The 14,875-nt window shown below is 41.9% G+C and overlaps 1 protein-coding gene across 2 annotated transcripts in view; it reads left to right on the top strand.

The window, feature by feature from the left end:
• The window catches only part of mtor (mechanistic target of rapamycin kinase), an 82,784-nt gene extending 71,779 nt beyond the window's left edge, over nucleotides 1–11,005 (top strand). For both annotated transcript variants that reach the window (XM_024292199.1, XM_024292198.2), the window contains 18 exons: nucleotides 1,608–1,704; nucleotides 1,818–1,916; nucleotides 1,981–2,103; nucleotides 2,226–2,408; nucleotides 2,508–2,642; nucleotides 4,226–4,400; nucleotides 6,100–6,235; nucleotides 6,367–6,514; nucleotides 8,038–8,160; nucleotides 8,383–8,465; nucleotides 8,554–8,626; nucleotides 8,699–8,773; nucleotides 8,987–9,122; nucleotides 10,219–10,284; nucleotides 10,365–10,445; nucleotides 10,528–10,608; nucleotides 10,706–10,811; nucleotides 10,887–11,005. In XM_024292199.1, coding sequence (XP_024147967.1) covers nucleotides 1,608–1,704; nucleotides 1,818–1,916; nucleotides 1,981–2,103; nucleotides 2,226–2,408; nucleotides 2,508–2,642; nucleotides 4,226–4,400; nucleotides 6,100–6,235; nucleotides 6,367–6,514; nucleotides 8,038–8,160; nucleotides 8,383–8,465; nucleotides 8,554–8,626; nucleotides 8,699–8,773; nucleotides 8,987–9,122; nucleotides 10,219–10,284; nucleotides 10,365–10,445; nucleotides 10,528–10,608; nucleotides 10,706–10,811; nucleotides 10,887–10,902 — 1,936 coding nt within the window. In that variant the 3' untranslated portion in view covers nucleotides 10,903–11,005. The remainder of the gene's footprint in view (nucleotides 1–1,607; nucleotides 1,705–1,817; nucleotides 1,917–1,980; nucleotides 2,104–2,225; nucleotides 2,409–2,507; nucleotides 2,643–4,225; nucleotides 4,401–6,099; nucleotides 6,236–6,366; nucleotides 6,515–8,037; nucleotides 8,161–8,382; nucleotides 8,466–8,553; nucleotides 8,627–8,698; nucleotides 8,774–8,986; nucleotides 9,123–10,218; nucleotides 10,285–10,364; nucleotides 10,446–10,527; nucleotides 10,609–10,705; nucleotides 10,812–10,886) is intronic.
• The last annotated feature ends 3,870 nt before the right edge of the window (nucleotides 11,006–14,875 follow it).

Below are 14,875 nucleotides of genomic sequence, written 5' to 3'. Positions count from 1 at the left end.
ACGCTTCCTCCTCAGCCTGATAATGTCATGGTTCTGCTCTGCTCCTTCACCCCTCCCTTCCTTTCTCCACCCTAATCTCACTCACCTGTGCTGATTAAGCTCCCATTGTGCTCCAGCTGGTGTTCACACTATTTAAGGTCCTCAGTTTCACTTCCACCCTGCCAGTTCGTTGAATCAGTCACGTTCCAGCTAGTAACAATCCTTGCACTTCTAGTCTTTTCATGTTTTTGACCCTTTTCTGGCCTGGTAACGAGTTTAAGCCTGTCCCCTGTCTGGAGTTTTTCTGCCCTGGTTTTTCCTCCTCCGTTTCCATCCTGAAGAGGCGTGACGTTTCCAGTTCCCTCATCTCAACACGGAGTAAAGCTGCCCCAACACTGGTCTTCACCCTCTGGTGGATTCTCATCCGGTACACAGCAGCAGTGGAGGAATCTTCCATCATCCCTGACACCATCCGCCTGCACTCGGACGCTTCAAAGACTCTTCTCTCACGTCTGCTTCTGGAGTTCTACGCTCACCTGTGCATCTGGCGGCTCACCGATTAATTCTACCTCCCTAATAAACATTTTAATTGTGACCTGTGTTTGCTCTGTTTGGGTTGTCCTCCTAATTTCTTAACAAACATGATTGCTTTGGTACCACCAATATTTTATGTGCAGATACTAAGCCACATATTTTCACCTTTCAAAATAAGAGCGTCCAAGACAAGAGCTCAGCCCTGGCTGTATGTATTTAGAAAATACAAACAAATGGTCACTTTCATATTTTTTGGCAACAGTTTACAGTTCATTTGATCCTTTTATAGTTTATTTTCCTGCAGATCACACACAGTTATAAAGAAAAACAAAGAGGAGTGATGTTAGAACCACGGCTGAGCTAACAGCAGCTCAAAGAAGAAAACATTGCAGTGATTAGTTTTACTTTAAGAGAAAAATCCATGACTTGTTTAATATCATCCATAGGAATCTGGGGAGGCAGCTGTGCAGCATTCTGCTGTCAGGATTACTGACATTTGTGCTTTGATTTGGGAACCATCTAAGGGGGAAAATAAAAATACAGTTAGAACATTTATAAGACAAATATTGTAAACATTTTCTGTTCAAATTGATAAGGTTACCTTTTATTATTTACTTAAAATTGTGTTCAGCTGTCAACTTTTTCAGTCTAAACCCGTAAACCAGAAGTCACTTTACACACTGACAGCAATGCTTTAGTCTGACGTCACATGAAAAGGGTCTGTTCCTACCTTTACTGGTTTCTCCTTCAGCTTCGATTTTTGTAACATTTTGGATTAATTTCTAGAAATTACCTTTGTTTTCAGAAATGTTTCCTGTTTATTTTTGTTTAATACTTTTGGAATTGTGATTTTATGCTTTGTTTTCTGGGGTTCTGTTTTGAATTCAGAAATGTTTTTTTCTTGATGTGGTTTTGCTTTTTTAACATGTTTTTGCATTGAGAGACTTGTTGACAGTAGAACTACTCTTTAGAGAACGAGCATGTGTCTGAAGGCTGCTTTTCTTTGTGGGACCTCACAGCCTCCCCAGAGGAGGTCCTGCTCCTCAGACTTCATTCCATCCCATAATAAGCTGCGTTCTTCTTGGCCTTTTCAGGGTTTTGACTCTGTGGTTTGACTACGGTCACTGGCCTGAGGTGAATGAAGCTCTGGTAGAAGGCATCAAGACCATTCAGATAGACACCTGGCTGCAGGTAAGGCAGAAACCTGACTTTAATAAAGAAGCTCGTTCAGTCAGAGAAACACGTTGAATCTCGTCTTTGAAAACGTAGTTTTTTACTAATAGCGGTTTACGTCGACTCCTCAGGTGATCCCGCAGCTCATCGCTCGGATCGACACCCCCCGAGCTCTGGTTGGTCGGCTCATTCACCAGCTCCTGACAGATATCGGCCGGTATCATCCACAGGTGCGCCTCCTTTTGCCCTCCCACGTGGAGGAGAAGCAGATCTTTATCCTTACGTTTCCTCCAGGCTTTGATCTACCCGCTGACCGTGGCCTCCAAGTCCACCACCACCGCCCGCCATAACGCTGCCAACAAGATCCTGAAGAACATGTGTGAACACTGCAACACCCTGGTTCAGCAGGCCATGATGGTAATACACATTTGACCGGCTCCTCTCAGCATCAGCATCGGCTGGGAATCAGACCTGCTGTTTCTTCCTGTACTGATGCTGCTTTCAAACCCCAGAACTCCTGCTGTTCTCCTCTCATCAAGGTCAGTGAGGAACTCATCCGGGTGGCTATCTTGTGGCATGAAATGTGGCACGAGGGCCTGGAGGAAGCTTCCCGCCTTTACTTTGGAGAGCGCAACGTGAAGGGCATGTTTGCTGTGCTGGAGCCGCTCCACGCCATGATGGAGAGAGGCCCCCAGACCCTCAAAGAGACCTCCTTCAACCAGGTTTCTGTCCTGCCGCCGCACCCTTGAACCTCATCTTACATTTTATACTTCTGGACTGAAACGTGAGCTGTGAGTGATGGCTCCTCCTCCTCCGTGCAGGCGTACGGCAGGGACCTGATGGAGGCTCAGGACTGGTGCAGGAAGTACATGCGCTCCGGTAACGTCAAGGATCTGACCCAGGCCTGGGACCTCTACTACCACGTGTTCAGACGCATCTCCAAACAGCTCCCACAGGTGAGAGGACTCTGTCTGCTCTGCTTAGACTCCAGTGATAAGCATCAGGTACAAACCAGTGGATGCAAAGGTTTGTTCATGTCTGGAAACTGAAAAGACCGGGAGGTGGAAAGAAATCAGTCAACGTAATGTTTCCGTTTGAATGAAACCTCCTGCATTTCATTCACTGATTCCTTTCCTTTCATCTTGGGATGAATCAGTCCAACACTCTCATTTCAGCAATAATTCTAGGTGTTTTAACCCTTTAACACCTGAGGCGTACTGTAACTTCTCAACCCTTAACATGATCACCGTCGTTCCTGATTCTGATTTTGTTAACAATTAAGCAAAAACTCTCAAAGTTCAAACCATCATAGAAAATTACATCGAGGAATAGAGAATGCAAACAGATTTAGAAAACTGAACACTTTCTGCACAGATTGACTGACAGAGGTTTACAGCCAATCAGCATTCAGAACATGCTGTAACAAATACAATAGAAAATATGCAGAATTCTTTATTCTTCTTTTTCTGGAAAAAAAATGCTAAAAAAAAGGCAAACATGATTTTAGAAGTTGAAGTTGGAATCTCGTGTCTTTCAGGTTTTTTGTCCAACAGCAATGGAAGTATTGATGTAAAGATTTCACCTGTAAACTTTCTAAAATGAAATTATCTTATTTTAAGCAAACAAAGCAAAATGTGCTAAAAAAATTAAAGTTTTTATTGTTATCACAAGCAATCAAAAAATGACAATTTTTTTTACATTGTATTTGATTTATTACAATTAATCAACAAATTTAACTCAAGTTGTTTTATTCTTTTTTTTACAAGCAATAAAAATACAAAAGATATTTTTATTGAAACAGATTTATTTCTAGCAAGCTGAGCAAAAAAATAAAAACATCTCATTTGATAATGTATTTTTTTATTATAAGCAAGTAATAAACAAAATTATTTTATGAAAATTAGTTTAAATCAAGCAACAAAAACTAGATTTGTTTTAAACTTCATTTATAACAAGCAGTCAAAACAAAGGCTAATTAAAAAAAAAATGTTTAAAAGATTGAGACTTTTATAAATTATAATTGGTTTATTGTCAATAATGCAAAATTTTCATTGGAATTAGTATAATTCCAATGAAAAAATAAAGTTTTTGTTCACTGTCAAAAAAACAAACAAAAGATTTTTTAAAATTGTAAAATTAGGTTTTTTTATTTTAATAATTTAGCACCACTTGAAAAGAAAAAAATATTTTTCTTTTTATGGACGTTTTTTATTTCAAGCAAGCAAAACAACTTGGGGGGAATTGAAGTTGATTTAAGCACTTTTAAAGTAGTTCACCTGTGTGTATGTGTTTGGGGGGGGTCTCACACAATTGTCGTTAAATAAATCCACATAGAACAAATCGGGTAATCTTACTTTCTTTGGTTGTTGGGATGAAGTCCCCAGGAGGTCCTCTTCACACCATCGTCATCATCAATTTTATTCAGCTGCTCTGACTGAACGTGATGAATGTGTAAATGACCGCGTGGCGTCGCTTCACGCATTTTGCACATTGAACATGTCTCTACCGAAGCGTCTCTTCACCTCCTTCTCCTCCTCAGCTCACCTCCTTGGAGCTGCAGTATGTGTCTCCAAAGCTGCTGATGTGTCGCGACCTGGAGCTCGCCGTTCCTGGAACCTATGACCCCAACCAGCCCATCATTCGCATCCAGTCCATCGCGCCGTCCTTGCAGGTTATCACCTCCAAGCAGCGGCCGCGCAAACTCACCATCATGGGTACGTTGAAGAGTGACCGCGCTGCATGAAGCTCAGGCTTCACTCAGGACAGGGTTTTTTTCTATGGGGGGGGGGTCCAGGAGGAAACGGGTTCATCAGAAAGTTGACAAAGACCATAAACATTTATTTTTGATCTTTTGAGAAAGAAAAAACAGTTTTTTCGTCACCGAAATAAGATAAAATCATGGATGAACTCAATGCTTCCCGAGTTTGTGGAAAAACAAAAGAATTTTTGGACCTTTTCTCTTTAGATGGGTTCTTTAGGAATTTGTCAGAAACCTTGACAACTTCCTGTTAGATAATATAGCCTTATACCACGTGTCAGAGTCAAGGCCCGGGGGCCGGATCGGGCACTCCGGGTAATTCTATCCGGCCCTCCAGATCATTTTATTTTATTATTAATGGCCCGATGTTATCTTGGGCTTATTTCTAACTTGTATAATTTTGACAAAATATATTTTTATGGAGAGTAAAATATTGAAAGTTATTTAAGATTTAAGTTGATTTATTCTGGAATAATATTCCTGCCTTTTTATTATTCAGAATTATGTTAAAACGTTACAGTGTTAAAGTTTTAAAAATTGAAATTCTGCAGCTTTTTGGACTATTTTGGCATTTACTAAGATTTTTAGACTGTTTTGGAGTTTATCTAACATTTCAGCTACATGCTAGCTGTTTTGGCTAACCCATGTTTTTCTTTTAGATTTTTGGCATTTAGCTAATATTTTAAATGGCTATGAGCTTCAACGTTTTTAGCTATTAATTTCAGCATCTTCAGCAGCCAAATTCGTCTTACAACATTCACACTAGCATTATAACAGGTAATGCTATATATCTAGTTCATAGTAATGTTGAGAAGTTAAGTTTTTAAAGTTTTAAATTTTAGTTTTAGAGTGTCCAATAAATGTTTATCCTGTTCGGCCTGTGACCTAAGGTGTGTTTTGGATTTTGGCCCCGTGTGATTAGTTTGACACCCTGCCTTAGAGGAAAAAAAAAGCTTCCAGGTCATCCTGACCCCACGTCAGAACCTCCTGAGTGACTCGTTTATGTGGAGACACTTTATCTCCTCCTGGATCAATAACTAAATCTGAAACCTAATCATTGCAACTTTTTACCGCCTGATGGAGAAGCAGCCATTAAATGTCAGCGCGTCAGTGTCACTTTAGTACAGCTTGTTCTGGTGTCACCATCACTGTTATCCAGCCCTGTAAAAGATGAGAAGCCATAAATCCTCTGACCTGTGGAGCCGGGCTGCAGATGAAGACAGCAGGCGCGGCTGCAGGGAGCTCAGATTTATGGCTGCGGCGCCAGACTGCGGTGCTGTCAGCTTCTCTGACTGTTTATTCTTCATTTTCCATATTTATGATTCTGACGATCCTTAAAAAATGAGCAGAATCATTAATATATCATCATGTGATGAGTGACTAAATCTTTCTTACTGGACTTTTTGTCATTTAACTGAAGGTGACTTGAGTTTGGGTTCATGATAGGTTTGGCTTCAGTGTTATTTTTCCCAGGATGCATTGAGGCCTGCCTGCTCCAGAACTTTGTAAAGACCTAAAGACCATCAGATGTTTCTGTGGGGGGTTTGTAGAACGTCTCTACCTGCTGCAGCTGCAGGACCTGCAGCCACTGATGCATGAAATCTCTTCCATCCATATGATTATCCTCAGCGTTGCATGTGGGGCTTCATCTGCAGGTAGCAACGGCCACGAGTTCATGTTCCTGCTGAAGGGCCACGAGGACCTGAGGCAGGATGAGAGAGTCATGCAGCTCTTTGGTTTGGTCAACACGCTGCTGGCCAACGACCCCGCGTCCCTGCGCAAGAACCTCAGGTACACACCGAGAGAAACGCCAAATGCAAAGACTTCTGTTTGGGTTCAAACCAGTGCACACACGTGTGCAGTGCATGCTGGGTTTTGCTTAGGAATCAGTGTTGCTCTTTTGGCTCTGCTGCATCCCTCAGCATCCAGCGCTACGCCGTCATCCCTCTGTCCACCAACTCGGGGCTGATCGGCTGGGTTCCCCACTGCGACACCCTCCACGCCCTCATCCGAGACTACCGGGAGAAGAAGAAGATCCTGCTCAACATCGAGCACCGCATCATGCTGAGGGTGAGAGGAAGCTGCTGTCTGTCTCCTGTCAGAATTTCATCTTTTCATGTCTTTGTCTGAAGTTTTCCAACTCTACAGACTCTGTGAGATCATGTTAGGACCTCCATGTCAATCGACTATTAAAGGGGCCCTTCCATGATTTTCTTCAGCCTTTCAGTGTAAACTATTTCCATATATATGATCATATATTACCTTTGAAAGACTAAAAAACAAATGATTTTTGAAATATTAGTCATTTTTGTGGAGCGTTTTAATGCCCGGAACTAAAACGATTTCTGAGCCTCCACCTTTCGATCCTTGTCGGTCCCGCCCATTTCCCGACGACATCCTTGAGCCGAAGTGGCTGAAGTGTGTGAAGTGGCTAAGCTGCATTAGCATAACTGGTTGACTCACCTAGTTCCACCACAACCACACGCTCTTTTAACAGCCGCGTTCTGTTGCTTGGCCGCATAGAGGGTTCCTACGACATTGGACACACTGAGATAAACAACAAACGAAAATGAGATGAATTACGGAGTGAACAGCTGCTGCAGACAGACCTGTGTTTCACCATCACCTTCCCCACTGCTTCCTGCAATACTGTTTCCCAGCCCCGTTATAAGCGTATGTGATTCGCTGCTCCAAGTCACGTGGTGCTGCGATGTCACGTGAATGGAGGCCCGTGAGTGGCCGATCGCCCCACTTGATCAAATTATGTCACCGACTCGGAAAGCAGAGGTGACCAGACACGCAGAAAAAAATACTCAGAAGCAAGGCAGGAAAAATAAAGCAACGGCTTCTACCTGAGTTAAACCTGGGTTACACCGGCGTGCACGCCGCGTAGGAGACAGAAAAGAGAGTTATACGTTTTTTATTGGTGTTAAAATAAACGTTCTATCAAGTAAACAGTTGGACCAATTATTTCCTTTTAGCTAAAATGACAATCCAATGCTCTACATTTGTCTGCGGCTCACCGATCACCTCATTTCTACCGTGTTTACGGGTACGGTGGCCGTTTTGGTTCAGTTGTTCCGCTCTCGGTTCGTTTCAGTGAACCGAAGTTTGGTCTGATTGGAAGCGAAGCAAGACTACATTTAAAAAATGGGTCCGGGAGCAGTTCCTGTTACAGAAAGATAGTTATCTCCTGCCACAGCTCCGCGGAGAAGGTGGGTTTGGTTTCATTGTAGTCTGGGGGCGGAGCTTGCAGCACAGACTCTTCCTGGAGGGAGCTGTTGGCATTGATCTTACATCAGCACGTTTCCAACCGCTGGTTTTCGTGGGTATGGGACGGGCTGCTGCAGACAGAGCAGGTTTTTAGAGCAGGGGTCTCAAACATTCGGGGGCCGCTTTCCATGAGGGGTCTATTATGAGGCAGAAATTCTGGACTGTTCTGATTCTGAGAAAAGCTTTTAAAGGTGTAGAGCAAAGACGTGTTAAGTTTCACGAGAGGCTGAAAACAAGGTTTGTAATCTTTGCGAGGATCAAATGGTTTCAGGAAGTGCAGCATCCGTCTTGGGGGTTCAGAAAGTTTGTTTGTGCTTCAGATGGCTCCAGACTACGATCACCTGACGCTGATGGAGAAGGTGGAGGTGTTTGAGCACGCAGTGAACAACACGGCCGGAGACGACCTGGCCAAGCTCCTGTGGCTGAAGAGCCCCAGCTCCGAGGTTAGATGCCCTGAGCTCGCCCCGGTCTGAATGGGTCAGAAATCATAAGAGGAATAGCTGATTTATGAGAAACATTTGCAGAATTTCTTTGCTTTCTTTCTCACTTTACTTTGAAAGATAGGAGAACATTTTCCTGAGGGGGTGCAGCTTTCTCAAATAAATGAGCTTGAATTTAGCAGCTTCATAGATTAAGAGTTGTTATGTAAACCTGCTCCTCTGCAGGTGTGGTTCGACAGGAGGACCAACTACACCCGCTCCCTGGCTGTGATGTCCATGGTGGGCTACATCCTCGGCCTGGGCGACAGGTCTGCTCCTCCCGATGGAAAGCTAAACCCTGAAGAGGGGGTGAGGGTTTTAGCTTGTGTTCCTAACAGACGAGCTTCTGTGTTTCAGACATCCGTCTAACCTGATGTTGGACCGGCTGAGTGGGAAAATCCTTCACATCGACTTTGGAGACTGCTTTGAGGTGAGATTTGTAATCCTCTCTCACTGCTTTTGTCTTGGGATGGTTTTTCCTGACATGACCTTCTCCCCACAGGTGGCCATGACAAGAGAGAAGTTTCCAGAAAAGATCCCGTTCCGTCTGACCAGGATGTTGACCAACGCCATGGAGGTATACCGCCACCATCTCTGCTCGGTGCTTTCTGTGTGGATTCCTCTTGTTGAAGCAGCTGAGGATCCAATCTTAAACCATTGAATTAGTTTTCTGCTTTAGATTAAGTCGTCTATAAACGCTTCTTTCTTGCATCATAACTGGATTACAGAAGCTTCTGCTTCCTCTGCTGTCCGGGTTTGTGCTTTGAGAAGTTTCTGTACTGTGCGTCAGGTGACGGGTTTGGATGGTAACTACCGGATCACCTGTCACACGGTGATGGAGGTGCTGCGGGAACACCGCGACAGCGTCATGGCTGTGCTGGAGGCCTTCGTCTACGACCCCCTGCTCAACTGGAGGCTCATGGACAGTAAGTGAGGGGGTCACTCCCATGTTAACAGGGAGCCCCTAGGCAGGGGTCAGCAAGCTGCGGCTCTGCAGCCATATGTGGCTCTTTTACCTCCCTGATGTGGCTCTCTGGTTCAAGACAAATAAAATGTTTGTCATTTTAAAAAGTGACATGGTTAAGTCAGACTTTTTTCAACTCAATCACAAACAGTTGAAGTACAGTATGTCTGGCTCCTATAATAATCCATCAAACGGTGCAGCTGTTTTCTAAGTTTACCAAAGTTCTACTAAAACATTTGGACCCATTTCTGAGGGCCGTGTACCACTGTAAATCAATTGGAGGTCAGTGAGCACAGTCAGAGTTAAAGATTGTTGGATTATCAGACGGGTTTTCTATTTTTGAAAAAAATCAACCAAATGGTCAGAAAAATCTGGAAAAAGGTCACTTATAATTAGCTCTGATTCCATTGTAGTTAGTTAAATTTAAGAACTTCTGGGTGAAATTCATCAAAAACAGTATAATTAACCTTTTAAAGTTTTCTTTTTTAATATTATTGCTGACATTACAGTATAACATTCTCTGCATTAAGATTATCCTGCATGGGTCAAGATGCCTTTTATTTTGAAAATAATTAGTGTGAACTTCTGTCAAGTTATAAACTATTTCATATTTAGAAAAAAAAACAGCTGTTTTCTTTTTATGTTTTTGTTTTATTTATGACGATAAATAAACAACCATATTAGTAACAGTAAAAAAAATCAGTATCTTGTTTTTCTAAAGGGTGAAGTCACTTTGTGGCTCCTACTGGGTTGTAGTTGGTTAGAAATTGACCTGAATGGCTCTTTAAGCATTGAAGGTTGCAGACCTCTGCCCTGTGGAGATGTCAGTTTGTGTTCATCACACTGTTCTGAAGAATCCGGATACCAGAACAAAGAGATGAGAGTTTCAAGGATTAGTTTTAATGCAGCTGCACATGTTAATAAAATCAAGTATTTTATTTTGTAGATGTTCTTTATTCAGAGAATGAAAGCTGCTCATCAGAAGTGTGATGATGCAGAATGAAGGTAAAGCTCCTCTGACGTCTTCATGCTCCGTCATGTTGGTCTGTGCTTCACAGCAAACACCAAAGGCACCAAGCGCTCCCGCACCAGGACGGACTCGTACACGGCCGGACAGTCAGTGGGTCAGTCTGCCGCTCAAACGCCTCCGGTTAGAGTGAAGGAAATCCCTCTGAGATGTTTGGCTCTTTGCTGTCGTTGACAGAAGCTCTGGAGGGAATTGACCTTGGAGAGACGACGCACAAGAAAGCGGGAACCACCGTTCCTGAGTCCATCCACTCCTTCAGTGAGCGCTCGGCTCCGCCTTCTCAGTCTGTCTCTGATTGGTTGGGATTTGGTCTTGACTCCACCTCTTTGTGTTTTCTAAGTTGGAGACGGTTTGGTGCAGCCTGAAGCTCTGAACAAGAAAGCTATTCAGATCATCAACAGAGTCCGGGACAAACTCACGGGTAAGACGGCGAGTCCTGTGAAGCTCCGCCTTTTCCTGGTTCTCTCAGCATATTGTCTCATCTCATCTGCTCTTCTGTGGACGACTGTTTGCTGCAGGTCAGGACTTTCCTCACGATGAAAAGCTGGATGTGCCGACACAGGTGGAGCTCCTCATCAAACAAGCCACGTCCCACGAGAACCTGTGCCAGTGCTACATCGGCTGGTCCGTCCACGAGCGTTTCACCGCCACGCTCCTGCCGCTCCTCTGCTTTAACCTGGCTGTGCTTCTCTCTTTTAGGTGCCCGTTCTGGTGAAGAGCCCTCTCCTCTACGAAAAGCCACTTTTTCTTTTTTTTATTTGAAAAGAATTTGATGTACAACAGCTTTACAGTGTTCATTATACAAGTTCTGCAGAAAATCCTTGCAGGTGTTCTTTTTGTCGTACATAAGTTGGGAGAAGAGAGCGGATTGAAACTAAAATATTGACAAAATAAGAAAAAAAACACTAAAATAACCTTTTCCTTTTGAATTGTAAGCGTACACAGCAACGTTTATGACAGGAAGAGCCTGTTTGAAATGGTCTCCATAACAACTGTGCCATCACTAGAATGCAAACTCTAATACAAGGAAATACATGTGTCACCTGTGACACTTGTGCCCCGTTGTGTTTAGTGTCCCCCCATACGTGGGGGTTAGGGCCTGGAGACCTCCGCGGATACGAGAACCCCCTAATCTAACCCCCCATTCCAGCGGCCGAAGAACATTCGTTACCATCCGTACTCATTAAAAACACTTCTGATCATGACTTGTAAACAGTTATTAAAGAACATTGGAGTATTGCTCATCATGAATAGCTTTTGCTTGTACAGCAGCGTATGACACAGAGGAAGAGCGTTCCTCTGGTGCCTTCAAACCAGCAGCACGGGCTTCATCAAGTAAGTGCTGGAGGGCATCTTTCTTCCAGAATTTGCCAGTGTCATCCATGTTAATCACCTGCTCCGGATGATAATAATCCTCCACGATAATCTTCATCAACATGTTGGGATTTGTTTCAGCTGATGCCATTTCTCCATGCAGACACTGAGGTACAGCACCTCCTTCAGAAGCAAAGTCTCATACAAGAGTCTGAGTTGCTGAGTTTTTGTGACAAACCGGAGGAGTGACGGAACTGAAAAAAAATCTCCAATTATATGAATCTGAGCATAAAGAAACGTGAATACGGGGGAACACTGTCAGGTTTTCCATTTCAAAGCTTTTGTATATTGTGTCAGCTATCTAATGTTGGTGGAACTTGGTTCTTCCACTTTCTAGTTCTAGTTTTTTTTTTTTTTTTACAGCTTTTTATCCGTCCTTTGATCTAGAACTATAACATGTCCTACAGGTAGAGGTTATTGAAATCCAATGGAATCTGGGCCTCCAACTGAATTTAGCAAGTTCTGAACATCTCTCCACTATCGGTTCAGATCAGGGCGGCCCAAAAACACCTGATAAAGGCTGTGGAACCACATCGGTTCACATGTTCATATGTAGCTGAAGCCTGGAGAGTTTTGAAGTTTCTTAACATTTTTCCAGTAGTATTTCCTCCAGTCCATGAATGAGTTGCAGATCCTATTTATTTCTAAACTTGTTTCAAAATGCAAACATCAGCTTCACTCTCCCTTTTTTTCTTTATGTATGAAGTTCTGATCTTTTTGGTATCTAGTAGTTAACTGTATAAGTTTGAAATGAATTTATTCATAATTGAACATACGAAGATTTTGAAGAAACTACTGTCATTTAACATTAAGTTGGTAATTTTCATTGTTTATTAAAATAATCTCACATTTGTAAGAACCTAACAAAATCAGTCTGCTGTAGATCACATTTGGCACTCTGGATTAAAACCTCAGTGATGTACCTTTGTGGGTGAATGAGAGGTATGTTGTTAGCCCCGTATTTATCCAGGGTTTCAGTCTTCTCCATGCTCATTTGGTTGGAAGTCTGCATCATTCAGCCTGCCTCTGATTCACTCACCTTTAACACTTTCCTCCAAATCTGTAGCGTACGGTTTACCCAGGGATTTAGGCTAACTGATAGATCAGCTCATCTTCACCAGCTATTACGACGTGGGGATTCGTTAAATCAAAGTAGACATATCAGTGTGTAGAGGGTACCGTTTCTCTTTTTATCCTTTAATTGTATTTTTTTTAATCTTTTAACATGTTTTAACACAGTTGTTTTCACTGTGTTTGTTGTTTTATCTCAGACACTGGAGAATTGCTTTTAACTGAATTTCCCGCGGGGACTAATACAAATATTCTATTCTAACAGTAATAGTATAAACATGGGAATCCTTTAAGGCACATGTGTCAAAGTCAAGGCCGGGGGCCGGATCCGGCCCTCCAGATCATTTTGTTTTATTGTTATTAACGGCCCGATGTTATCTTGCTCTCATTTCTAATTTGTATAATTTTAACAAAATCTATTTGATGGAGAGTAAAATATTGAAAGTTATTTAAGGTTTAAGTTGATTTATTCTGGAATAATATTCCTGTCTTTTTAATATTCATAATTATATTAAAAAGTTACGGTTTTAAAGGTTTAAAAATTGGCATTCTGCAACTTTTTGGACTATTTTGGCATTCATCCATCCATTTTCTTAACCGCTTCGTCCCTTTCCGGGTCTCGGGGGTGCCGGAGCCTAACTCGGCTACTGAAGGGTGAAGGCGGGGTACACCCTGGACAGGTCGCCAGTCTGTCGCAGGGCCTCAATCACACACATTCACTCTCACATTCACACCTAGGGGCAATTTAGAGTCACCAATTAACCTATGAAGCATGTTTTTGGGCGGTGGGAGGAAGCCGGAGTCCCCGGAGAAAACCCACGCATGTACGCGGAGAACATGCAAACTCCACACAGACAGATCTACAGTTGATGTTTTTCAGATCCTCCAGCCAGGATTTTTTTCTTTTTCAGACTAATTTGGCATTTACCCAATATTTTAGCTGGCTATTAGCTTTAGCGTTTTCAGCTGTCAGCTTCAGCGTTTTCAGCTATCAGCACTAGCATCTTTAGCAGCCAAATTCAGCTTACAGCATTATCACAGGTTATGCTATATATCTAGTTAAGAATTCTGTTAAAAAATTATGTTTTTAAAGTTTTAAAAATTTAGTTTTATTGTGTTCGACAAATGATTATCCTGTTCGGCTTTTTGGATTTTCGACCCTTATGTGATTGAGTTTGACACCCCTGCTTTAAAGCATTCACAATTTTGTGATCCTTTTTCTCTTTATTGTTATTCCTTATTTATTCTTCCATACCTTTTTTGATTCATAAAAACTCAATCACACTTTCAGCAATTTCTGCAATCTTAATAACAAAACGCTTATCAAAACACTGGCGGTGTAAGCGAGGGGTGAAGGACTTTCCTGCTTATGCTTTTTGTATTCATACATTTTCTGTTTTTTAAGATACTACACAATTTATGTGATTTTTTTTCTCCATTTAAATAAATGGCAATTTTTTTCAGTGCTTGTACTTTGGGCATTGTTAAATTTTGTGCAATTTGTGAAATTTAACGCAATTTTAAACAATTTTTGCAATTTTTTTTCTTTACAAAATTCATACAATTTTTTGCGCACTTTGAAACTTGTGCAATATTGGTATCTAAGCCTTCAGCATGTTAAGGACATTAACGCTACTGAGGTTTTTAAAGCTAATTTTGAGTTTTATCATCATCATCATCATCATTTATTCATTTATTCATTTATAAAGCACCTTTCACCACCAGCCAAGGAGGCCCAAAGTGCTGTACACAATAAAATACAATACATAACAATCCTAAAAACAATTTAAAAACAAATAAATATATAAAATCCTATTTAAAAATAAATTAAAATGTACATGATAAAAAGCATTTAGGCATATACTACAGCGCGATAGTGGAGGAGCAGTTGAGCTTTAAAACTCTCCAAAAGTTTGACCTCTCTAATATTCAGTGGCAACTGGTTCCACAGATTAGGAGCCAGCACAGAAAAGGCACGATCTCCTCGGAACTTACATTTGGTTCTCGGAACCAGTAACAAACACTGGTCCGCAGAACGCAAAGACTTAGAGGGAGAATGTTTTAAAATTAGATCGCAAAGGTAAGACGGTGCCGTACCTGCCTGTGATTTAAAAGAAAAGATAAGAATTTTCATAAAAATCAGATATTGTACGGACAGCCAGTTCAAAGAGACCAGAACAGGGGTCATGTGATCAGACTAATAGTGCAGCAAAATGCCAACGTTTTTGGTGAATTTAGATCCT

The sequence above is a fragment of the Oryzias melastigma genome, linkage group LG7 (genome assembly GCF_002922805.2).
Source record: "Oryzias melastigma strain HK-1 linkage group LG7, ASM292280v2, whole genome shotgun sequence".
Classification (NCBI taxonomy): domain Eukaryota; kingdom Metazoa; phylum Chordata; class Actinopteri; order Beloniformes; family Adrianichthyidae; genus Oryzias; species Oryzias melastigma.
Note: the sequence above shows the minus strand (reverse complement) of the source record. Positions and strands in the feature narration are given on the sequence as shown.